This window comes from Populus euphratica, unplaced genomic scaffold (genome assembly GCF_000495115.2).
Source record: "Populus euphratica unplaced genomic scaffold, PopEup_1.0 scaffold8.1, whole genome shotgun sequence".
In the NCBI taxonomy this organism is placed as follows: domain Eukaryota; kingdom Viridiplantae; phylum Streptophyta; class Magnoliopsida; order Malpighiales; family Salicaceae; genus Populus; species Populus euphratica.
Window position 1 is genome coordinate 1,542,001 of NW_011499855.1, and position 23,760 is coordinate 1,565,760.

At 31.8% G+C, this 23,760-nt stretch overlaps 3 protein-coding genes and 1 long non-coding RNA gene across 7 annotated transcripts; 1 reads left to right on the plus strand and 3 right to left on the minus strand.

Moving 5' to 3' along the window:
- Nucleotides 1-227: 227 nt before the first annotated feature.
- LOC105122966 (chalcone synthase 1-like) lies at nt 228-12,895 on the minus strand. Of its 4 annotated transcripts, none has more exons than XM_011022378.1 (3): nt 12,585-12,895; nt 10,625-11,548; nt 228-496 (listed from the first exon to the last, which is right to left on the minus strand). In XM_011022378.1, the coding sequence occupies exons 1-3, from the start codon at nt 12,760-12,762 to the stop codon at nt 423-425; spliced, it is 1,176 nt and encodes a 391-aa protein (XP_011020680.1). In that variant the 5' UTR covers nt 12,763-12,895; the 3' UTR covers nt 228-422. The 4 variants fall into 4 exon arrangements, with proteins under 4 accessions (XP_011020680.1, XP_011020679.1, XP_011020678.1 ...); XM_011022377.1 differs by lacking the exon at nt 228-496 and adding an exon at nt 10,312-10,474 and having other exon boundaries at nt 10,541-11,548; XM_011022376.1 differs by lacking the exon at nt 228-496 and adding an exon at nt 10,312-10,470 and having other exon boundaries at nt 10,537-11,548.
- On the minus strand, nt 3,039-4,715 carry LOC105122969 (chalcone synthase 1). The gene is made up of 2 exons (XM_011022379.1): nt 4,395-4,715; nt 3,039-4,296 (listed from the first exon to the last, which is right to left on the minus strand). The coding sequence occupies exons 1-2, from the start codon at nt 4,570-4,572 to the stop codon at nt 3,299-3,301; spliced, it is 1,176 nt and encodes a 391-aa protein (XP_011020681.1). The 5' UTR covers nt 4,573-4,715; the 3' UTR covers nt 3,039-3,298.
- Nucleotides 3,280-10,697, plus strand: LOC105122968 (uncharacterized). The gene is made up of 2 exons (XR_841778.1): nt 3,280-3,351; nt 10,604-10,697. It is a non-coding gene; the product is annotated as an uncharacterized LOC105122968 (long non-coding RNA).
- A 4,796-nt stretch (nt 12,896-17,691) lies between the features above and the next one.
- Nucleotides 17,692-23,357, minus strand: LOC105122970 (dihydroxy-acid dehydratase, chloroplastic-like). Its single transcript, XM_011022380.1, has 14 exons — nt 22,743-23,357; nt 21,937-22,008; nt 21,673-21,720; nt 21,007-21,161; nt 20,731-20,925; nt 20,550-20,661; nt 20,318-20,387; nt 20,158-20,216; nt 19,929-20,052; nt 19,738-19,808; nt 18,920-19,021; nt 18,527-18,607; nt 18,158-18,316; nt 17,692-18,083 (listed from the first exon to the last, which is right to left on the minus strand). The coding sequence occupies exons 1-14, from the start codon at nt 23,259-23,261 to the stop codon at nt 18,033-18,035; spliced, it is 1,818 nt and encodes a 605-aa protein (XP_011020682.1). The 5' UTR covers nt 23,262-23,357; the 3' UTR covers nt 17,692-18,032.
- Nucleotides 23,358-23,760: the final 403 nt, after the last annotated feature.

Genomic DNA, 23,760 nt, shown 5'->3' on the forward strand with positions numbered 1-23,760 from the left:
ATTTTAAAAAATTATTAAAACAATTTGGTTTTATGTTGACCCGATGACAATCTTGTATAATTGTAAAATGAGTGAAAATAAAAGTATCTTTGGTTTTTTTATTTAATAAATTTATACATCAATAAAATAATAATAATATGATTTTCAAAAGATGTGATTATCAATCGACCTGTTTCATCTCCCAAAATGATACAAACTATAACTTTTAATTTACGTCACCAGCGGAATAGAGTATTTCTCATAACATAAACTGTTGATAGAGCTTTTCGAATAAAAATTATTACGAAGGTAAAGCCAAACACCATTGCCTGGATCCCTCGCCCACTTAAAATGCCCTCAAAAGAGAGAAAACCCAAACGAAAAGAAAAGAAAAATAAAGCCAGAGGTTGAAGTGGATCCCTTGGAAATCACAGAAGCAGCATCTAGATTGTTGGAGCCACACTGTGGACCACCACAGTCTCAACAGAGAGCCCAGGCCCAAACCCAAAAAGCACACCCCATTCCAGCCCTTCTCTTGTAGATTGAAGCCCATCCTCAGCACATCAAGGGCTGGGAGAGTTTTCCAAGTTTGTTATGCAAAGTTCGAGATCCTAGAATATACAAATATACAAATATCATGATACTTTTAATAATTATGATCCGGAGATTTATCCGGAAAAAATATATAAGTTATTGAATCATCCATGAATTTATCAAGTGAGTCCATAAATAATGAAACGACATCTCATTTCCGAAACATCCAAAAAGACGTCGTTTCTAATGCAATCTTCCGAGCCAATTATAGTTGCCACTTGGCAGAACTTCTCATCTCCCACCAACCGTTCCTTGTTTTCTTCTCCTTTTCAACTCCCTCTCTCCCATCATTTTCTCCCTTGCAGCGTATCTACCAGATTACACCACTACACTAAAATAATTAGGATTTTTTAAGCACTATTTATATGAATTCGAGTCATGGCTCAGTTAGTTAGCTGTCAATTGTCATGGGTTTTTTAAGCACTATTTAATTTTGGTATGTATAATTTTTTATTTGAATTTTAATAATTTATTTTTAATTATTACGTAACCGATATGAAAATAATAATACTAATAATAAATTATTCATTAAAATTTGATTCAAATTGTTTTTTATTGTTAAAATTTTTAAATAAATTTTTAAAATATAATTTTTATTTTATTTTCAATCACATATAAAACATTAACATACTAATTTAATATTTTTTTAAGACTTTCTTTAATGATCATTTATTTTTAATAAAAAAAATGATTTCAATTAAAAATCTTGTGTTTATTAAAATAAATAAGAGATATGTTGATGATATTTTTTTGAAAGTGACTGTATTTTTAGGTTTAATAATAATATTAAAAAATTATCAATTAAATTTTTTCCCACTTAGTATATTAAAATAAGTGTTTATTGTTTTATTATTTTTGAAAGTATTTTTCACTAAAAAAATATATTATAATAATATTTTTTATTTTTTTAAAATTATTTTTAATATTAGTGTATCAAAATAATATAAAAATATAAAAAAATTAATTTGAAGTAAAAAAAACATATCACAACTATTATACTCTATAGCTTTTTCATTGTTTATTGTTTTATATTTGTACTTCCTTCATCGTCTTGCTGTGTTCAACGGGAACAAAGAAGGGGAAAAGAAATATTATCAGACTGTTTTTTTTTTTGGTCAACATTTTTTCTTTTCTTTTTTTTGTTATGTTTATAAGATCTTATAGTCAATAATTTTTCAGCAAGTAATTCTGATTTTAATAATGAATATTCTTTTGGAGGAGCAAATGACCAAATGTAAATGATAGAATCGGTCATTATTTTAGCTTTCCTGGTGCATTATTAGCAGGGGATTCTGATATTTTATTATGTTTAAAAATTTTCTTGATGATCTTGCTCTTCATTGATATATATATATTTCCTTTTAACTAAAATATGTTAAAGCTTTAATTCAGTTATTTTTTGTTGGAACTATACAGTAAGAATGATGGGATCAATAGAGGTTTGATGGTGTTTCTATGGTGAGAGATTGAAACTAAAGAGAGAATGGGAACGGAGACATGGAAAATGAAACTAAAGTCTGGCTACATAGTTGGAAAATGAACTGATAAGATTCAAACATCTAAACTGGACGTTTGAGATCAAACTAAGCCGGGTTTGGACTATACAACTACTAGCATTACAGGTTCGGACCATGTTTTGATGTATTGAATGAGGCTTGCTGGGTTAATATTTTAGTTGATTTTACTGGTAATTATGAACTAGTAGAGGTCATTAGGTTCTAAATTTCTTAGATTAATTTTGGGTTCTGTTGAGTTGTATAATAATGTGTTTTTAATTGAGGTAATAAATTTTACATTAAATTATTCAATGATTTTTTTCACTCACGAGTCACCAAAAAAAAAAATCTATTAAGTATTTGTTTAAGAAAATGGTAGCTTTTGCTATTTAAAAATATTTTTTATTTTTAATATTAACACATAAAATATATTAATAATTCTAAAAAAAATATTAATTTAATATTTTTTATTAAATATATTTTTGAAAGACATCCCGACACAATTTTCATATGAATGAATAACCAATGCACATGTGTGCAAAAACATGCAAGACTTTTTTGTTTTACCATGATATTATGTAGAATTTTCTAAAAAAGAAATTATTAGGCGTACATAGAGTTCCGCTCCTTTTTCACCTAAAAACGAGGCAGGTTACGTAAAGATTGTTTATCCATCCTGTCTTTGCATGAAATAAGAGAATGTATTTAATTTTGAATCTTTACATGAAATAAGAGAATGTGTTTAATTTTGAATAATATACCTTCATTGATTAGATTTAAAATTCATTTTTTAAAAATTATCGGTTTAAATTTTATAAATTTAAAAATTATTAAAGATTTAAAAAATTATTAATTTAAATTTTTTTAAAATTAATTAAAGTATATATAAGTCATTTCAGGTACCAACCACCCAGAGTATACATCTCCATAAAATATTATATAATACCACACAATCATTATGTTATTTTATGTTGTCAAGTAGATATTTTTTAAAAATAATTTTTTATAACAGTGTTTACGATTACAGTTCAGCAAATTACGTAAATCCAAACACAACCACCTCGACTCTTTTCGACACTGCTAATTGGTGCTCTCAAGAGAGAGACACTCTGTAGAGTAATAGGGCATAATTAAAAGAAGCGAGAGCATTTTGTTTTTTTTTTTTTTAAAAAAAAGAAGCCAATAGAAGTTCTAGTGCAGGTTGCCATGAAAATCAACAGAAGCATCATCTAGATTGTTGGAGCCACACTGTGGAGCACCACAGTCTCAACAGTGAGCCCAGGTCCAAACCCAAAAAGCACACCCCATTCCAGCCCTTCTCCAGTAGATTGAAGCCCATCCTCAGCAGATTTCTTTCTCATCTCATCCAGAATAAACAACACACATGCACTCGACATATTTCCATACTCGCTCAGCACGTGTCTAGTGGCTCGCAGTTTCTCGGGTTTCAGCCCCAGCTTAGCCTCCACCTGGTCTAGAATTGCTGGTCCACCGGGGTGCGCTATCCAGAAAAGGGAGTTCCAGTCCGAGATGCCCAGAGGCTTGAACGCCTCCGTTAGGCTCTTCTCAACGTTCTTTGAAATAAGCCCGGGAACATCCTTGAGGAGGTGAAATGTAAGCCCGACTTCACGGAGATGTCCATCTATAGCCCCATCGCTGTCGGGTAGAATAGTTTGGGCTGCAGAGACTAGCTCAAATAAAGGCTTCTCGACTCCTACCACTGGGTCAGAGCCTATTATGAGAGCAGCAGCGCCATCGCCGAACAATGCTTGACCAACAAGGCTATCAAGATGGGTATCGCTAGGGCCCCGAAATGTCACGGCTGTAATTTCAGAGCACACAACCAGCACACGAGCACCTTTGTTGTTCTCGGCGAGGTCCTTAGCGAGGCGGAGCACCGTGCCACCAGCGAAACAACCTTGTTGATACATCATAAAACGTTTGACCGATGAGCGGAGGCCCAGAAGCTTAGTGAGCTGGTAGTCAGCCCCGGGCATGTCCACACCACTGGTGGTGCAAAACACTAGATGGGTTATTTTGGACTTGGGCTGACCCCATTCCTTGATGGCCTTGGTAGCTGCTTCTTTGCCTAACTTTGGTACCTCCACCACCACCATGTCCTGTCTAGCATCCAATGAAGGTGCCATGTATGCACACACACTAGGATTTTCTTTTAAGATCTCCTCAGTCAAGTACATGTACCGCTTCTTGATCATGGATTTCTCACCTGAAATGCATGGCATGACATAATTAAGTTTGATAGATATCTACCAAGACAATATATGTGTAATAGAAATGTAATTAATATATATCTAAAAGTCTTACACATTCGCTTGAATTTTTCTTTAAGCTCCGCCTTATGCTCACTGTTTGTGATGCGAAAATAATAGTCAGGATACGTGCTTTGATCAACACAGTTTGGAGGGGTTGATGTTCCTATGGCCATGATGGTGGCAGGCCCCTCCGCCCGTTGCGACTTCCGAATTTCATCAACGGTCACCATATTTCTTTTTTCTGGGGGAGAAAACCAAGAAATCAAATCGAAGGGGGTTGAGGGCTGAGCACCGTAACAGTGCCCTGGGTGGTGTAGATGTTGCAATGGACTGGCTGTTGAGAGAGGTAGATTGGGATGAGTGGGAAATTCGAAGAGAATGTGGTCTGTATATATAGCATAAAAGAGTGAGAGGTTAGCTGAGATCAAAATAAGAGAGGGGGGTTAGCTGAGATGTTCACGTGTTGCATAAATGCCTCTTCTAACCAGTCTGCCGAGGACTTGAATGGTCCGTCGCGATGACAACAAAAATAAATGTTCTGTTAGTTAATATATGCGATTGTAATGGATTTATATCACAAAATAATTAAAAATATGTGCTTTAGTTTATTACTAATTTACATGCTATCACTGCATGTCATATTATTTTTTTAATATAATAAAAAAAATTTAAGGCATGGGGAATCATTTAGTATTATTAAAAATCTTAAAACCTCTTAATTTAATTCATTGTATAAAGTGAGTTTAGAATTAAAACGTGTGGAAGTTTTTTTTTGGCATGACTCATTAAAATTAGTTAGTCTAATTAAACTAACTAATCAATAAAAAAATTAAAAATAAAACTGAGATAAAAATAATAAACTTGATAGAAAAAACCTCTTAATTCAATTTTTTTTAACATAATTTTAAACTTAAATATTTTAAGAGTTTATCTAATATGATTTTATTAATTTAACTTATCCAAAATAACTTATTCAACTGGTAAAATAAACAAGAATTAAATTAATAAAAAAACAATGGAAAAAACCTCACAATTTAACCTTTTAATTAACTCGAGTTTAAAATTAAACTATAAGATAATTTTTTTTAATGATTGAATTGACTTGATAAATTCAAGAATAATTCAATTAACTATTAAAATATATAAGGATTTAATTCAAAAACAAATATATTAAAAAAAAAGCTTCATTGCTCACATGAACTTTAAATACTAAAAAAGATTTCAATATCTGATTCTTAATAAAAATTATAATTTTAAAATTTAATTGAGAGTTGATCCACAACACTATCTAAATCATAGGTCACTAGTTGGGATGGTAGATTCTAGTTTATTCTAATTTTTTAATTTAAAAAAATCAAAACAATATTGTTTAAAAAAATAAAAAATGAACAAATGAAACAAATGAAACAAATTAATGGTTATGTTTTTATCAGGTCAAGCCATGGTTGGCTGAATCATCGGTAGGGCCTAAATCAACTATATCAAATCAAGCTTCTGACTAGATTAACAAAAATGAAAAGTTATTTATATATGTGTGTAAGTCTTAGTTTGAGTTTGTAACTATACAAGGAAAAAAATATCTATCAAGTTGATATCCATAGATAACCCTATCTCCATTAATATATTTATGAAAGAATGTCTCTTCTGAGATCCTTCATCTGGAGGCATGGAAGCTTTAGGATGTCCTTTCTTGCCCCACATAAAGGGGTTATTTTCTCGTAATGCCGATACTTTTATTTTCTTTCATTTCTTTTAACACTGGTAATATTAGGCATGCAATTATTACTCATTAAATAATAAGGTAATTACTAAAAAAAACCATTCATTTAAATTGGATTTAAATTGATGTCCTGTCTCCATCAATAAATTTTAAAAGAATTCTTCTCTGAGATCCTTCGAGGGAAGCATGCAATCAAAGGATGCCATCCCTGATCGTTTCTCGGCCTGCATAGAGAAGTTACTTCCACCTTCTTTGCCTTTTCACTTCCTAGTAACGGTGGGCATGCTCTGCAGTTGGTCCTTTATTTCTCGACAACAGGTTTAGAGAGTTTGTTTGATATTTTATATGTAAAGCGCTTCATGTCTCGAAACGAATATTTTCGGAAGGAAACTCTATTTTTTATCGAAACGTTTTTCAATTGCTAGTGTACTCCGAAGGGTCATCATCTTAAAACTTGTTCGGTTATCGTTCCAGACTTAATCCTGTCAATATCATTCAACGTGCTGTGCTGTCATGCTGATACAGATTCTAGTTTACAAAATCCAGCAACAACGAGGTTATTTCGTTGCGGTTTCGATTAGAATTTTATATATTGATGATGTTTTTTTAAAAAAAATAAATTATTCAACTTGATACAATTATTTATATTTAAAAATTTTTAATTTTATTTTTTATTTAACTTAAATTTTAAATTAAATTATATAATAATTATTCTAATGTAATCTTGTTGACCAGATAGGTCTAACAAAACAAAGAAACATGCAAATTTTATCCTAATTAATTTGTTAAATTAGTGATTTAGATTTTTAAAATTTTATTAGATTAGATTAAATTTTTTATTTTATTATATAATTAAAAAATATAATAATTAATTTACAATTAATTTAATAAAAATTTAATATTAAAAGATAAAGTCTTAAATTTTTTTTAAAAAAATCACCAATAAAAATAGAGCTGTGAGCCTGTTTTAAAAAAGCCTAATGGCATGGGTTAAGGTAGGCCCATGTGCCTTGATCATCCGCTCCTTTTTAAAAAAAATACAGACTGACAAGTCATTTGTGGTTGATAGAAAATATCAAATACCCCAATAGCTCGAAAGCAAGAATTTTAGCCCCAGGTCCTGTCATGTCAATTGCTGTTGCCAATAACAATAACATGGGGCATGAAAGTTATAAGATTTTAATTTAACTTATTAGATTATAAATTTATATTTTAAAATTTATTAATTTAAATTTTAAAATTATTAAATATTTATATAATTATTAATTTTAAAATTTATAAAATTAATTGAGGTACATATAATTTAATTATAATATTTATATTATAAAAAAATATATATAAGGATTTGGAAATTGTAGCCAACGACTTGATCCTCAGGTTTTAGATTTAAAAAATGGATGAGTAGAAATACAGTATAGAATGGAGTGGTGGGGTGTCCTTTCAGAGTTCGGAGAGAACCCGAACCCACCACCAACCAATGGGGTCATGACGACAAAAGCAGCAGTGCTTTACTGCAGGAAGTGTCATTGTCGAATTTTACTTCAAATTCTCTTCTCGTCTCTCATTTTCATCTCTCTGTTTATTTTTACTGCCTGTACTGCACTCTTCGTTGTCGTCAGCGAAGGGAAACTTATTTTGTTTTGCTTTACCCCTGAGGATAGTTAACGCGGTAAAAAGGGTTCTGATGGGTACCACGGTAGCCATGGCTCAAATCAATTTTTAACCATGTCAAGTAATAATTTTTTAATAATTAAAAAAAATTCAAAGTAATTTTTTTAAATAATGAAATGCTTTTTCGATAAACCTGAGGAGAGAGATTATTTCAGTTAAAGCTGTAAATTAGAAATAGACAAGTTTGGCTTTTTCTAGAACGGGAGGACAAAACCTGATTCTAAGTCAATAGGCTCGGGTTCTGTTTATTTGTATCTTTTAAAAATATTTTAAAAGAATTTAAAATTTTTTGAATATTTTTATTTGAAAATAATATTTTTTTGATATTTTTATATTATTTTAATACATTGGTGTAACAATAATTTTAAAAATATAAAAAATATTATTTTAATATAAAAAATATTTTCAAATAGCCTTTCAATAGCTAATCCTCTAGTGATTTTAGTTTTGGTGACTTGTCATTTCCACACCACGGAAAAAAGAATATAATATTGTCTACTAATAGGGTTCTACAAAAATCATATTTCTTCTTGAAAAGGTATAAAACCCTGCCCGCCTATCCTAGTTTTGTCTAATTTGTATCCGAGTACAAGGGCGCGGGTCCGAATTTCTTCATATACTAGTTAAGAAAGCAATACCAATGTCCTACAAAAAGATCTATTTTTTATTTTTTGCATGCTTCATTTATCTGAAGCAAGGGTCTCTACTGACCCAACATTGAGAAATGTGTTTCTTCAATTTAAATTTTATTTTTAGCAACATGCAATAGTAAAAGAAAAATTAAAGGATCAAAACAAAAATTGAAAACAATGTTGTCCGTGGGTGGACAGTGAGTTCACCACACATTCAGGTTTCTTGTAATCTACGTACAATAGTCGAAGTCTTCTTGTGTTAGTAATAAAGGGGTGACTTTTTAGCTTGGAAAAAGAAGTAGGAGAAGATAAAGCAATTATGATGTTACGTTCGAGGGAGGTGCAGCCGGGGGACAAGGATTGGTAAGACTCTTCTCGTGCAAGCTACATGCTTTTATTCAATACTAGTTAGGTGGCGTTCACTCCACCGCATATCAACTTTTTTATCTTCGTAAAAAGTATTGAAAAAGCTTGAGATTTAAGAACGTTAAATCTTACTACAATACTAGACCTCGTAATACTATTTATAATATAAATAATAATATTTAATTTATTTATTTAAATTCAAATATTTTTTAATCTTTTTAAAAAATTATAGTTTTTCTTTCATAGTAATAATAATAGTTTTTTAAAAAATTTATAGACCATAACAATAACAATAAAAATAAAAAATTTTAATTTTATATTTTAAATCAAATTTATAGTTTTTTTCAACATTGATAATAATTTTTTAAATTTTTTAATTATTTTACTACTAATATTAATTATAATAAAAAATAATATTTTTAATACAAAAAAATAATATTAATTATAGTAGTAATAATAATTTTTTCAAATTTATAACTTATTATTTGTATTCAAATTATTATTATTATTATTATTACTAGTAAAATAATTAATAAATTTGAAAAAAATTATTATCAAAATAATCAATTTATTATTTGTATTTAAAATATTATTATTTTTATTATAATTAATATTACTAGTACAATAATTAATAAGATTAAAAAAATTTATTATCAAAATAAAAAATAATAATAATAGTTATTGGTGTTGTTGTTGTTATTATTAATAAATTTTTTAAAAATATTATTATTACTGTCGAAAAAAAATCGTAATTTTTAAGGCATTAGTTTTACGTCCAGACGTTAATGCATTACCAATGAATCCAGACTCAGGGGAGTGGGTGTGTAGATCCCAGACATGATGGTTTGCACCTAGTGCATAGGTCTGTAAACCCAGGCGCGTGATTTGCACACCCTTATCGAGTCTGCACATCCAGTACACGGGTGTGGCTCTAACATCATGGTACGATAATCTCACTACTAGGTGTTCATAGCCTAAGACACAACTTTACCCCTGTGGTCTATAAAATTCCACGTGATAAGGCATGACAATCCTAATGTTAATTGTGATCAATCTTGAGCCTGCAACCCCATTATGCTCCATCAAAAATTATATATATATCATCATTTTAATGTTAAATGCATCTAACCCTACCCGTTTATTTAGTATTTACAACTTTTTATGGTAATGACAGCTTTGTCATTATAGTATTTTAAATCTTCATCAACAAGACTTTTACTAATTCTATATCAACCTATGGTATAATAAATCCTGATAAACAGGAATTTCCTGAATATTACAAGCTGGGATATATAGATTTGACTAATTAAAAAAATAAAGAATAATATAAAAAGAAGCTAGGCAATGCGCTGAGAGGATTGCGATGATTTTCTGGCACAAAAAAAAGAAAAGAAAAGCCTAGGCTCACCTTTACTTGCCATGCCAAGCCCTGCCCTTTCCTTTAAGAAAAAAACAAGTACACTATTCAACGTGGTGGAAGAGTCATGCAACGAGAACTATAAATTGACAATACCTGATTAGTTGTTATGAATTTTATTGAGGAGAACTTTAATTTTATCTGCTATCATTTTTTTTTCTTGGAACACAGTATTCTCCACCGTAATTAATTAACTACTCATAGAGTTTAGGGCCACTGTTTATTACAAACGTACTCAAATCGAAACACAACCAGCTCGAGGCTTACCCTAGTGCTCTCAAAGGAGACATATTCTGTGGAGGAAGAGAGCACAATTAAAAGAAACAAGAGTAAATTGAAAAAAAAAGAGAGAGAGAGCCCGTGGAAGTGGGGGCTGGCTATGTAAAGCAACAGACGCAGCTTCTACACTCTAGTAGCCACACTGTGGAGCACCACAGTCTCAACAGTGAGCCCAGGTCCAAACCCAAAAAGCACACCCCATTCCAGCCCTTCTCCAGTAGATTGAAGCCCATCCTCAGCAGATTTCTTTCTCATCTCATCCAGAATAAACAACACACATGCACTCGACATGTTTCCATACTCGCTCAGCACGTGTCTAGTGGCTCGCAGTTTCTCGGGTTTCAGCCCCAGCTTAGCCTCCACCTGGTCTAGAATTGCTGGTCCACCAGGGTGCGCTATCCAGAAAAGGGAGTTCCAGTCCGAGATGCCCAGAGGCTTGAACGCCTCCGTTAGGCTCTTCTCAACGTTCTTTGAAATAAGCCCGGGAACATCCTTGAGGAGGTGAAATGTAAGCCCGACTTCACGGAGATGTCCATCTATAGCCCCGTCGCTGTCGGGTAGAATAGTTTGGGCTGCAGAGACTAGCTCAAATAAAGGCTTCTCGACTCCTACCACTGGGTCAGAGCCTATTATGAGAGCAGCAGCGCCATCGCCGAACAAGGCTTGACCAACAAGGCTATCAAGATGGGTATCGCTAGGGCCCCGAAATGTCACGGCTGTAATTTCAGAGCACACAACCAGCACACGAGCACCTTTGTTGTTCTCGGCGTGGTCCTTAGCGAGGCGGAGCACCGTGCCACCAGCGAAACAACCTTGTTGATACATCATGAAACGTTTGACTGATGGACGGAGGCCCAAAAGCTTTGTGAGTTGATAGTCAGCACCGGGCATGTCCACACCACTGGTCGTGCAAAACACTAGATGAGTTATTTTGGACTTGGACTGTCCCCATTCCTTGATGGCCTTGGTAGCTGCTTCTTTGCCTAACTTTGGTACCTCCACCACCACCATATCTTGCCTGGCATCCAATGAAGGTGCCATATAGGCGCACACATTAGGATTTTCCTTCAAGATGTCCTCGGTCAAGTACATGTATCGCTTCTTGATCATGGACTTCTCGCCTGAAATATTTGCAAAATCAAAATTGATCAATCGGTGCATACTTCAATGCACATAATTGGAACATCGATTATTTAATGGTATTTTATTTTATTTAAATTAAAGGGGGGATTATTTAAATTAAAGGGTGGAACATCAACGGACAATAATCAGTGTAAAAGTTAAAACAATGCCAAAAATCTTGTTCTCTTTGGTATCCATATAAAATATTAGTTAGTTTATGTTTTTTATTTTAAAATATATTTTTTATTTTAAATTTTTTTTTACATCAAAATAATTTTAAAACACAAAAAAATTAATTTAAAATAAAAAATAAATACGGGGTAAAAAAACAACATGTACACTGTCTTGGCCATCTTTAAGGATCCTTAGCTCCTATATAACTTCATTTCCAAAAATCCATGGATAAACCAATGATGATCAGTAACTTTAAATTAGTTAATTAAATAGGCAAGGTATTTTATCTTTTGAACCAAATATAGAAGTTTGAAATGTTCCCTTAAGAATACGATACGGATTATTTTTAACAGGTTAATTTAAACACTTTATGGTATAAAATTTGATAATACGTTATAAATGACAAGCTCCTTTACCTATTAGTCAATTGGGATTTTTTCTTATTAAAGGTTAGAGCATTAATTTATAAGACTCTAGATAGTAAATTCTATGATATTCAGCTACTATATATATATATAGAAGAACCTGGCTCATATACAAACAGAGATGAGACGAATTCTAGTAGCTAGAAGCGAGAAAATATATACGTTCTTGCGTATCAGCGAATATCTTGAAATTTATGAAAGGAAAATCTTCAAACGAACACATGAATGAGCATGAAATACCATATATATATATATAAAAGAACCCGGCTCATATACAAACAGAGATGAGACGAAATCTAGTAGCTAGAAGCAAGAAAATATATACGTTCTTGCGTATCAGGGAATATCTTGAAATTTATGAAAGGAAAATCTTCAAACGAACACATGAATGAGCATGAAATACCATGGAAATGAATTAATCAGAAGCAAGTCTTACACATGCGCTTGAATTTTTCTTTAAGTTCCGCCTTATGCTCACTGTTTGTGATGCGAAAGTAGTAGTCAGGGTAAGTGCTTTGATCAACACAGTTCGGAGGCGTTGATGTTCCAATGGCCATGATCGTGGCAGGACCCTCTGCCCGTTGCCCCTTCCGAACCTCATTGACGGTCACCATTTTTTTCCCAGGCCGGAAAGAACAGGGAAATTAACTCGGAGAGATAGATATCGGTGGTGAAGTTATGGCAATGTTGCAGCTGCCTTTTTGGAGAGTTAGTTAGCTGGGATATGCCACTTGAATTTCAAGAGGATGCGACGTATATATAAGAGCAGGAGAGAGCAAGGGGTTAGGTGTGGCTTGGCTTGGCTGTTGGGTGGTTATGCACGTGTTCCGCCGGTGCCCTTCCAAACAAGTTTAGAATGACTCGATTGAGTGCCGGCAGGCACGTGATATGCAGAGTTTGGTAGGTTTAACGGCTATCAAACCGTCCACGCAGCGTGGAGGTTTTTTTGTTGGTTAATCTCCACAAATAGCCCATCAAAAGTTTCCTCCTTCATAAGAGCGTCTGGTCTTGAATTCCAATCTTTTTTTTAATTACTTAATATTTTAAAAAATATTAAATTGATTTCTTTTCATGATTTTGATATATCAATGTTAAGATTAAAAAATAATATTATTTTAATACATTTTTATTTAAAAAATGCTTTTAAAAATCATTTTATACCCCAATATCTCTAAATGAGTTTGTACGATCTTTCACTGTGATGGCAGAATGATAACCACCGACTACTTTTATTGATGAAATAAACGGTGATCCGACACAATTAATTTTCAATCTTGAAGAAGGGTAGCACAAACTTTGTATGCTCTCAGTTATGCAAAGAGAAACAGCTGACATGAAAAAAAAAAAAATCTTAATTTTCCTAAAAGCGGCTCTTCTTGATGACTAGCATAAAGATTGTGCTATGTTATAGTGTTGATCCTAACGAAAAATAAATTAGGTGCACATATTTATTAATGGATTTATTCGAGTTTAATAGATTTAAGAGTATTTTAATTAAAATTTAATGTACTAGATGCCTGTTAGCTTCTAAAATATATTTTAATTATTTGGTTGATAAAAGAACATGAAAGGACCATGATCAATATTATAATAATTGCTTGAATATTACCAATTTACCATAATAAATGCCATACGATAAGGGAAGCCTGAAAAAGTTAGGTGGGTCTCGTGATATACCAAATTTTTAAATACTTAGGTTTTGTAATTAATTATATTATCAAACTTAAAAATATATAGGCATGACAAAATGTTAAACTTAATAAAATATAGGTTTGATATTATATAACACTTAAAATATTTGGTTTTGATAATCAATTAAACCCAATATAAAGATTATTGATTTGTTAGAACAAATAAATTTGGGTTCAATTATCAACCAAACCTAAAAAAATATGAGCATGTCGAGATATCAGATTTAATATATTTGAGTTTAGTTGTTATATAAACCTAATAAAATATAAATCTAACAAGGTATTAAATTTAATAGACCTGAACTTAGCTGTCAATTGAACCCAAAAAAATAAATCTAATAAAATATTAGATATAAAATATTTGATTTCAAGATAATGTACTAGATATCAAACAATCATTTAAACCTAAAGCATTATAGATTAGATAAAATATCATGTGCCTATTTTTAGATTCGATTATATCTCATGTTTTGAGTTTATGAGTTTATGAGACTAAAAAATCCAACCTTTATAATAATTACATATATTATTTATATTAGAATCAATGATCTCCTTATATTTATATAGAAGTATATAAATTTTTTAAGAGGTTTGTTATATTTATTATCTTATTATTAATATATAAAAGATATTTATTTCTCAACAATACTAATTAAAAATAAATGATTTTTTAGTTAATTTTGCCCCCAAAAACCACAAGAATTCAGGGATATCTCCTGTTATCTAAATCAGTGTTTGTAAAGGAGGAGATCAGTCTTCTGGGTTCTAAAGATGGGCATGCATAGGGGTGTCTGTATTTAATTTTCAAGAAGAGAATTTGCCATTTTTGCTGGTGTGCTTGGATATTAGCCCCTGCATGGTGGGCAAGGACATGTCCATAGGTCGCGTTGACTTGCATGATGTAGTGATGCGATGGGCATGGTTAAAGAGTTTAATTGCGCTCATGATCTGGCATGATGATATCTGAAATCATGAAAGTACTTAGATGATATTTGGTAACGTGGCTGCGGGTAAGATTCATTCGCAGCCATGTATTTTAATATTTGGTAAGGAAAACAAACTTCATTTTATTCGACTTATTAATTTTTATTGTCCAACCATATAATTGGAGAATGTTAATTTTTAAAAAAAAAAATTAATGGAAGAAGTTTAGTTTTTTTTAAAAAAAACCATTGTAGTTAATTATTAATAATATTTTTTTATTTTTTAAAAAAATTAAATTTATTCATACTGTAATGAAATTATAATTTTTTTAAAAAAATTATGTTTTACTCAAAAAACTAGTATTTAATATTATTTAATAACACTACATAAATTATAAAAATATCACATAATGACATAACATTTGTGAAATTTAATTACAATTCCAACAATAAAGATATCACAATATTTATTATTTAATAACACTATATAAATTAAGAAATTCAGTTTTTGTTGTTGCACGCTTAAGAAATCATGGAAAATATAGTCCTTGTTAGATAAATTTCGTATGTAATGACATTGCACATAGTTTAATGAAATAATAAAAAATATATTAATATTATTTATTTTATGATATAATAACAGTTGTTAAATCTACAATATTTAAACTAAAAATCATTAATATATATATATATATATTAATTATTTTATAACCTCAATTTGAAAACTATTTTTTTAACTAAACACATTAAAACTACTTTTTCTTCGACTTCAATTTCAACTATATTTTTAATTAAACACTTATTTTTTCAAACCAATCTCAACTAAATGTATTTTTTATAAAACAATTTTTTTCAAACCACAACCACAGCAGCTACCGCAATACCAAAGACGCTTTTAATAAAATAGTAGGTGGATATTATTTTTTAAAATTATTTTTCTTAAAAAATAAAATAATAATTTTTTTAATTTATTTTTATATCAATACATCAAAATAATTTTAAAACAATTAATTTTAAACTATTTTTTTTAAAATATAATTTAAATACAATGGCAATGATACTGTTCGAGAAATTACTATGTGGCCAGATTCCTCTGGCACATAGCATAAGGTCAAGGGGGTTAAAATGTCCAATAAGTTAAAATACCTAGCTGTGGTTCTGGGCTACTTGTCTAGCCAGTATTGGTTCCCCCTTGAAGTAGGTGGATCATAAAGGCAACTATTCGACTCACCACCTCTCCTTTGAAGATGGTTTTGACAACACTTATGACGTCACCTGTGCCTGCCACTTCTTCATCCTTTCGTCCGTGGGATTTTTATATTGAAAAAACTCTCAAGAATAAACATGAACACACTTCGTATTTGACATTTGTATTTTAAACTTGAACACCCTTTGTATCTTTATATATATATATATTATAATTTATACTAGCTAGTTGCTATGTCGCTGGAACTTTATTACAGCCAGTGTGCTCGGATTATATACTGGACCGCGTTTTGAAATAAAATTGGTGGAAGTTAATCTAATGTGATTAAGTGGGGGGTAATATAATGTGATTTAGTTAACAGAATAAGTATATTTTTAATTTATTTTATCTTATTAAAATTTAGTTTAATTTTTTTTAAAATAAATTTAAAAACAAAATCAATTTAACATTTTCTTATAAAAAAATTAAAATAATACCATTTTAGATTAATTTTGATTAAATTGGATCGGATTACCCTACACAACTCATAATTCAAGAAATGAACCTAATCAGGTTTAATAAAATTACCTTTTAAAATATATTTTTTTATTTAACCATTTAAAAAAAACAGATATTTTTAAGTGTTATGTGGAACATCTCAATGAATTGTATACAAAAATAATAATAAAAAAAGACCATCAACTAGTTTTATGGTAATTTGAATACCCTAATTAATTTTTTAAATATTATTGATAAATAATTCATTATATAATAGAAAAGATTCCCGATATAAGATAACCTAAACTTAATAATAAAATGTACATATTGTCACAATGGATTTTAAAATCACCACTTGTTTTCAATAGGCTCACACGGGTCAAATTGACCTAACTCAAATTCAATCCTCATAGGAGGATATAACCTGGTATTAAAAATTATCTATATAAACATCCATGCATGTTCTAGATTTAAAATATATAATAAATATAGATATCAAAGTTATATATACAAAAAACGTTTAGAGTGATACTAGTTTTTTTTAGCTGCATTACACAATATATTGTTTTTTTCTCCATTAAGAAAATCATAAAAATGTTAGAAAGTAAAATACTCAATGTATAGTAGGTAAAACATTTTTAAAATAGTTAAGTGGTAACATGTTGGATGAAATATTTTTCTAACCTGCAAAACCCTTAATATGAAATATAAAATAGTTAAAAAACTATGAAACCATTTGGAATTGAATCCTATTCTTTTTTTCTTCTGTTTTTTTAACAAGGTAACAGTCTCACAATGTTGCACGGAGACAATAATTAATTAACTCAGAGAATGATTAAACAAATTTTTACAGAATTACAGAACACGTGGATGAAATATATAAATCTGGTGTATAAAACAGCATAATATATGATTAATAAATCCCAATTTTCATATAGTTTTGGCATTTAAGTTGTTTTCATCAGTGCTTCAGAACATAAAAGATAAATACAAAAAAACAAAAATGTATTTAATTGAAAGAATGTAAACAAAAATATAGACTAAAATTATCTTTGAAAAAATTTTAAAATAAAATTCTGTCATTTCAAAATAGAAAGGGCAGAAAGATAAATACCTCTGTCCCAATCGGTCTCCATCTTCTATTTCAAGATAGAAACCAAACCATACCTTATATGCATAATGGCATGCACTGCACTGCACTGAAACAGATGGACCATCAATGGAGTGTTCTACGAGATGCACAAGGACATAATAAGAGCTCATGTTTTATTAACAGAAAGTCTGCTGTTATTCAACCCCAAATCCATACAATTCTAAATGCATCAGTTGCAGAAATGTACCAGGGAAAGATTACAAGAAGACTAGAAAAGAGAGAAGGGAAAGGAAGACATAAACGAAGGAAAATTTCACTACCCTGCAAGAATTTTCATTAATACAATGTCCTTGCATCAAGAAAGGGCATTGCGGGTGAGCGGGCCGAATAGGTATACTAATGAGCCGCAACAGGCCACCCAATATAGCAGTGTGGCATGCAGATACTTGGACTTCTGTCACACTCTATAGTCTTCAGAATTATGTCTTCCCCACTATTCATCTGTTACACATCCCTCTGAAGCAGATTGCACGTTCTTGATGTACTGGAATGAATGAGAATCCTCAGTAAATACATTCAAAATGTAGAAAAATATCACTTGGATACACCCACCATTACCTTGTATAAAACTCCTCGAGTGGCCTTGTATGGAGGTGGAGTCCAATTTTTCCGTCGTTCTTCCAATTCAGAATCCGTTAACTGAACATCTATTCTCCTCTCCCTGATATCAACATTAATGACATCTCCATTTCTAATGAGACCAATTGGACCACCTTCCTGGAAATGATTTTCAAAGACCTCTTAATAATTTGATAAAACATTTCCTAGGGCTAAGCAAAAAGAAAAGAACAAAGATGTCTTACAGAAAAGCACTAATTTTCTTATTTTGATCAAACGTGTAAAATAACCAGAAATAATAAAATACAAGTGTTCCAAAAAAAAAAAGATAGAGAAATTGTAGCTCAAGGATTAGAAAAGGGGAGGCACCTGTGCTTCAGGGCATATGTGACCAGCAACAAATCCATGTGAACCTCCAGAAAATCTACCATCAGTCAACAATGCACAGTCCTGCAAATTCAGCAGAAATAACCAAATGAAACCATCACGTTGAAGGCAAGAATGCTAACACTATCAGCAAAGTAAATCAATTAGCTATGGAGAACCTATTTACAGAGAAGACAAATGAAAATGTGTATCTCAAGTCTAAGGAAGTTTGGTCCGCTAAGATCACTCAAACAAGTGACCAATCAGGCTTTCACGAGATCAGCATGCATATTCCTTTACTAATATATCATCTTACAATCAGAAAAATCCTGAAGCCGTATGATTCAAGCCAATACTGGCAATTACAAGGCACAACCAAGGTTCATATAACTGTACCTTTCCAAGCCCTGCTCCCATTATAGCACTTGTTGGTGTTAGCATTTCAGGCATGCCCGGTCCTCCTTTTGGTCCCTCTCCTCTAATAACTACTACTTTTCCCTACAATGCAATGCATGCAACCAAATATCAGATAAGCAGTTCCAGTAGAAAATGTCACCATACATGACCCAACACGAAGAAGAAAACAAGCCCATGAACACTATACCAACAAAAATCATGGATGAAGCTATGACAGAGATAACATTTCAAGACCGTAGATGATGCCACATAGGAACATCATACCAAATACAATCTCAAGGTCATATAGTTAGAAAAAAATTGGGAACTTATCATGGTTTGAAGGTGCAACTTTGGGGTGAAAGAATTTCTAAAATAACATGCAACAACAAAGAAATTTGAGAGCATTGGTTAAAATCAAAGCTCTCTTCAGTCATGTTGCGTATCATAAACAACTGATGTAAAAAGAGCTTTGAAAGAAGAGTCATGATGCTACCTGCTAAAGCCTCAAGCTGTTTTATGATGGGTTTCATTTATGGAACTGCAAGGGAACACATTCATGTTTTTACCTGACAAAAATGAATTTTCTATTTGTGACTGATTTTTACTAAATCAAATGCAAAGGTAATTCCAGTTCAACACATACCCTAAACAAAAATGCAGAATTATGGACTACACATGCAATCAGTCCTATAAAGTACCTGCATCTCTATTGGGGGATCAAACCTTTTTGCATGAAAATATGTTGTAGTTATAAAACACAATGCCAGCTGGCCTGAAGGGAAAAGAATGCATAAACATGCCCAGAATATGATCACCTTAAAACTCATGGGATCCTCAGAGATAGCTGCAATCATAGATTCCTCTCCCTCAAATACAAGTGCAGGACCTGGAGAACAGTGAATGTTTGATTATATTAATGTTTACAGTTGATTCAACCAAGACTAAAATGTTCAGTTGTACATCTGACATCAAGAAATCATAACAAAGTACATAATAGAAACATTACCAGAGAAATATAACCCTTCTTTTCCAGTAATTTTAGCTACAGAACCCTCTGGTGCAAGATTTCCACGTAATATTTGGAGGTGACCTGTTTGCTTAATTGGGTTTTCCAATGATCTTATTATCTCCTGGAAGATAGAAGACAATGGATTGTTAAGTTAATTATTTTGTCCGGAAACACTGCTTTCTTAACAGAAAAGGAAGGAATAGAAACAAAGAAAACAGCATCCTACCTGCCCCTCCGACAATGGTGGACAATTTTGAACATTTTCAGCCAATGTCTTCCCAGTGACTAAAGAGAAAACAAGTCATGTTAACATCATAGCATATAAAACCACCTCCAGAAAAAATTAAATAGATGCAAAACATCTCAATATAATCCAAACTTTGTACCAGTCAAACAGTCACCGTCCAGAAAACCATGCTCCAAAAGGTAGCGAAGGACAGCAGGTGTTCCCCCAATCTACCAAACCATTTGGGCACAAGGAAACAAAGTGAAAAGTACAGTAAGCAGATCAAGTTCAGCAAACTCTACATACATGTCATGTTCAACAAATATCGTGAGGCACAGTGTTACATTGATTATCTTAGAATAATTCAAATGGTCATGCAAGAAAATTCAGACCTTATGCACATCCTCCATAACATATTTGCCACTAGGTTTCAGATCTGCAAGGAATGGAACCTCATCACTGACCTTCTGAAAATCATCGAGGGTTAACTCCAACCCAACAGACCTGCCAATATCTCATGAGCCATCTCCATAAAATGCAATTATTGTTGATATATGAGAGAACGCTACTAACCTTGCAATTGCAATTAAGTGTAACACGGCATTAGTAGAGCCACCTAGTGCCATGACAATAACCATTGCATTACGTAGTGACTTGCGAGTGATAATGTCTCGTGGTTTCAAGTCCATCTTTAATAGTTCTAGCAGATATTTTCCAGCTAAACGGCACTCATCCAACTTCAATTGGTTTTCAGCAGGTATTGAAGAGCTGTGAGGAAAAAACAAATCAGAGGAAAAGAAATTGCTTACAGACACCAATTCAAGTGATACTGCAGGGCAACATTTCTACCTGTAGGGAAGAGACATTCCCAAGGCTTCAATAGCAGAAGCCATTGTGTTAGCTGTATACATTCCACCACATGCCCCTGCTCCAGGGCATGAATTATGAACTACATTTTTTCTTTCATCATCACTAATAGATCCACTAACATACTCTCCATAAACCTGGTAGGAGGAAAAAAAAAAACAAAAGACAGGGAGAGGGCAACAAAAATATGAAAGAAAAAAATAATTAATTTTTGATTTTTAAAATGAAATGTTCATGATTTGGTTATACTCATTGCTTCAAAAGAAATTTTTTATCAAAACAATAAAAATAAAAATAAAAATAAAAATTGAGCAATCCAAAGTTATGATTCAATTGCAGGGTTGCAGATAGCATCGCAATCTCATACGTGAAGCATATGCTTCCAAGCATGATTACATTCTCATTTGAAACACTTCTTCCCCAACTATGAAGCATTGAATACCATAATTTTTAACAGACATAAGCCTAAAGCATTCTATTAATGTAATGGGAAAAGGATATCATTAGCTTATTTGCCAAACATGCCACAGGCTTTTTTTCCAGCACAATTAAGACAAAATAAAAAAGAGACTAGATAAATGAACATTGAAAACTGTCACAAAATATATCAGATGTAACAATATCAAAAAAGCGAAGTTGTTTGCTTACCTGAAATGCAGATATTATATCATAAGTATGACCGTTGAAATGACCAGGCTGCAAAAGGTAAGGTGTACAATCACTTAATTCGACAGCAAAAATCATCGAACAGATACATATCCAAAGATTTTTAAAAGAGGTTTGCAGCATTGAAAAAATCCTGGCTCAAAGTATAATTCTTAAATGGTTTCAAAGTATACCAGCACTTTCTGGTGGCCCACAAAAAAGAAAGAAAGAAATTAGGAAAAAGAAGGTGATGTCTCAGACTCACACCTTGATAGTTCCACCATAAACCATGATGCTAGGTCGATTCAGCCTCCCCATTGCCATGATTGTACCGGGCATCTACAAAAAATGAAAAAACTTAATAAGTATATGGTTGGAGATGGAAGTAAGAACGGTGGACATCGGCTCTTGTGCGAAGAAAACGGACATACATGATCCAAAATGATGGCACTATTCTATCTTCTCATGGTTGGTAACATAATTTACAGGGTCGAGTTAGACACTACAAAGTTGCACTATTATTGTCATTCTTTTTTCTTCTTTTTTTGTGTGTTGTTCAGTTCCTTTTCTTACCATTCTTTTTGGATACGAGGAGCTATTTTGATTGTGAAAAAATATATCAGCTTCGAGTAACTTTACAGCCAATACAGCAAAGATGAACATGTTTTTTTAGCCACAAAAAAGGAAGAATATATTAGTTAGCTTTGTTTTTGTACCAGGAAAAAAAATAGTATTAGCTTCAACACTATGGGCTGGATATTTACAGAAATATCGAGTACCGAAATGAAAACAGAATAAGATGGAATAAAAGAAAACAGAATGATATTACTAAAATGTTGAAAAAATATTCTGTTATTGACGAGTCCGGCATATTGCCATAACAGGGTTCAACTTTGGCGATCTTAATTCCATTTCAAGTTTTTCAAAAACAAAAAAAATCAGCATAATCAACCACACCAATAGCCAATGATCAAACCCTCAATAAATACACATAAATCACACATTTCACTCAAACCCACAAACCAAAAGGTCCAAATTTTGCTTCTTTAGAAAAAAGAAAGAGAAAAGCTTACATTTTTATCACAGCCGGGAATGGAGATGTTGCCATCGTACCATTGAGCACTCATAACAGTCTCAATACTATCAGCAATCAAGTCTCTACTTTGCAAGCTATAGCACATCCCTCTAGTCCCCATTGAAATAGCATCACTGACACCAATTGTATTGAACCTGAAACCAACCATTCCTGCCTCCTCGACCCCTATTTTAACAGCCTCTGATAGCTTCAGCAAGTGCATGTTACAAGTATTCCCTTCATACCAAACTGAAGAGATACCTATCTGAGGCTTAGACATGTCATCATCCGATAAACCAACCCCATGAAGGATCGCTTGAGACCCACCTTGAGATTTGGGTTCGGTAATGCGGGAACTGTACTTGTTTAGCTTTTGTGCTGCTGTGCTTGTTGCCTGTGACGGTTCTACGGCAACAGACTGGGCTTTGACGAGAAGAGAAGAGGGAGGGAGGCGGGTGCGGAATGGGGTTTTGGGTTTTAGAGGGGTGGCGCGTCGGCAAACGAAGGTGGATTGCATGGTGGTGCGTGGAGGGGGAGAGGTAAAAAGAGTAGCTGTTTAAATGACGAGGAGGGAGAGCCCTAGCTAATGTGGTAATATTGCGATGCGGTTTGACGCCGTATTACTTTGGCTCAGTTTATTTTCAGAAAAATTGTTTTTTTTTTAAAATAAATTTTAAAAAATATTTTTTTAATATTTAATGGTGTTATAAAAAATCAACTGAAAAATACTTTCTAGTATTTATTTATTTTATGAAAAATAAACTAAAAAATAATTTATTAATAAATTAATTTTTTAAAAAGTTTATCTAATATATATATATATAATATTTAATATAAATATTTAATCACTTACAATAAAAGAATGAAATTTAAAAAGTATAATGATGAATTTTTTTATTATATCTTATATTCATATATAATTTATTTTATAAAATATAACTATATATATTATATTATATTATAAAGAAATAAGCTTGAGAAATATATTTTAAGTAAAACCTATTAATATATTTTTT

Coding starts and splice junctions, on each gene's coding strand:
- LOC105122966 (XM_011022378.1), bottom strand. CDS start 12,762: ATGGTGACCGTCAATGAGGTTCGGAAGGGGCAACGGGCAGAGGGTCCT. Junction 11,549..12,584: donor AGAAAAATTCAAGCGCATGT/GTAAGACTTGCT, acceptor CAAATATTTCAG/GCGAGAAGTCCATGATCAAG. Junction 497..10,624: donor TGGAGAAGGGCTGGAATGGG/GTGTGCTTTTTG, acceptor GGCTGGAATGGG/GTGTGCTTTTTGGGTTTGGG.
- LOC105122969 (XM_011022379.1), bottom strand. CDS start 4,572: ATGGTGACCGTTGATGAAATTCGGAAGTCGCAACGGGCGGAGGGGCCT. Junction 4,297..4,394: donor AGAAAAATTCAAGCGAATGT/GTAAGACTTTTA, acceptor CATGCATTTCAG/GTGAGAAATCCATGATCAAG.
- LOC105122970 (XM_011022380.1), bottom strand. CDS start 23,261: ATGCAATCCACCTTCGTTTGCCGACGCGCCACCCCTCTAAAACCCAAA. Junction 20,217..20,317: donor GGACGGTGACTGTTTGACTG/GTACAAAGTTTG, acceptor TTTTCTCTTTAG/TCACTGGGAAGACATTGGCT. Junction 19,022..19,737: donor AGGATCCCATGAGTTTTAAG/GTGATCATATTC, acceptor ATTGCATTGTAG/GGAAAAGTAGTAGTTATTAG.